The following is a 1,236-nucleotide window of genomic DNA, read 5'->3' as shown; positions in this document are numbered from 1 at the left end:
GGAGGAGGAGGAGGAGGAGGAGGAGGAGAAAAGGGAGGATAACCTAGAGGATGTACTCAAACCTCAGTTTGACCAGGTAGCGCAGACGTATTTGACGCACGTCGTAAACAATGAACTCGTTGTACAAGAGTGTGGCGGTATACACTTTGGATTCGATGATCTTTCCACAAGGCACCACTACACCATCATCTCTATGACAACAAGAGAAGCACATTTCCGAATGAGGCAATCGAAAAAGCACGTAGGTAGGTAAGCAAACTCTACTTTAATAAATTACGAACTAATTTAAACCATTCTTTGTTCGGTATCGATAAGGACACACATTCACTACCTCCACGTCACAAGATACGGAAAAATAAACCTCCATATCGTGTCAGAGAGGAAACCCACAAAGTAATCCAAGTCGAAGGATCAGGCATATTGCGTCCGACGCCCTGAACACTGTGCTTCCCCTTTGGCAATTGGTTGGCGTTAGAGTCCGCGTACACCAGTGAGTTGATTTCTCCAAGGGAGACCTGAAAGAGAGAGCACACCGATGCACTGCCAAACTCGCTTTCAAGACATTATCTCAAATCCCATGAATGATCCAGCTTACTCCATCGTCACCCGGACTACTTGAGACTACATCTTCAACCGTGTTCCAATATGCCAATATGCCTTCAGTCGTCAATCGTTGACAGTGGCAGACGAGGGAAATTAAATGGCACTTCAAATATCTTTAAAAAGGTTCGACAGAGCATGACCTCTGAGTAGACAATAAAACGCGTCTAGTAGACGCTTAAACTAGAAAATCAGCCCCATAACAACTGTAAGGTTAAACACCATGAAAAGACTTTTAACCGGCAGCATGATGAAATGCGCACTCCAATTGCATAAAGCAGAGTCACTGTTGATGTTCGAACATTAATTTCGCCCACACTCAATGCGGTCTCCACGGTTCCACTGCAAAACACCTTTTGAGAAAGCCCTCAGCGAAAAGATTAAAAGGTAAAAAGGAATCCCAGTCACTTACATGAACCCGATTTAACACTCACTAATCACAGCAGCCATTATAAGATTTTGATGGATTTCGGCTTTGGGATTCACGTTCACTACCTCTAACCAAATAATGCTATGAGGAAGAATCCCACAAAAACCACCGAAGGAGTTACAGGCAACAGAAGTGGATGCAATATACCTCGCTTGGTAGTTTCAAATGATAGATATCTGAAGATTGTCCACAACTCGGTACTAGTC

At 43.7% G+C, this 1,236-nt stretch overlaps 1 protein-coding gene across 1 annotated transcript; it reads right to left on the bottom strand. All coding sequences in view use genetic code 11, as the record gives it.

The window, feature by feature from the left end:
• Window positions 1-43: 43 nt before the first annotated feature.
• On the bottom strand, window positions 44-1,050 carry EGR_11298 (Poly [ADP-ribose] polymerase; the record flags this gene model as incomplete). Its single annotated transcript, XM_024500539.1, has 4 exons — window positions 44-191; window positions 391-515; window positions 864-967; window positions 1,035-1,050. The coding sequence occupies 4 exons, from the start codon at window positions 1,048-1,050 to the stop codon at window positions 44-46; spliced, it is 393 nt and encodes a 130-aa protein (XP_024345047.1).
• Between the last annotated feature and the right edge of the window lie 186 nt (window positions 1,051-1,236).

The sequence above is a fragment of the Echinococcus granulosus genome (genome assembly GCF_000524195.1).
Source record: "Echinococcus granulosus chromosome Unknown EG_S00775, whole genome shotgun sequence".
NCBI classification, from domain to species: Eukaryota; Metazoa; Platyhelminthes; class Cestoda; order Cyclophyllidea; family Taeniidae; genus Echinococcus; species Echinococcus granulosus.
This window is presented reverse-complemented; position numbering and strand designations above follow the sequence as displayed.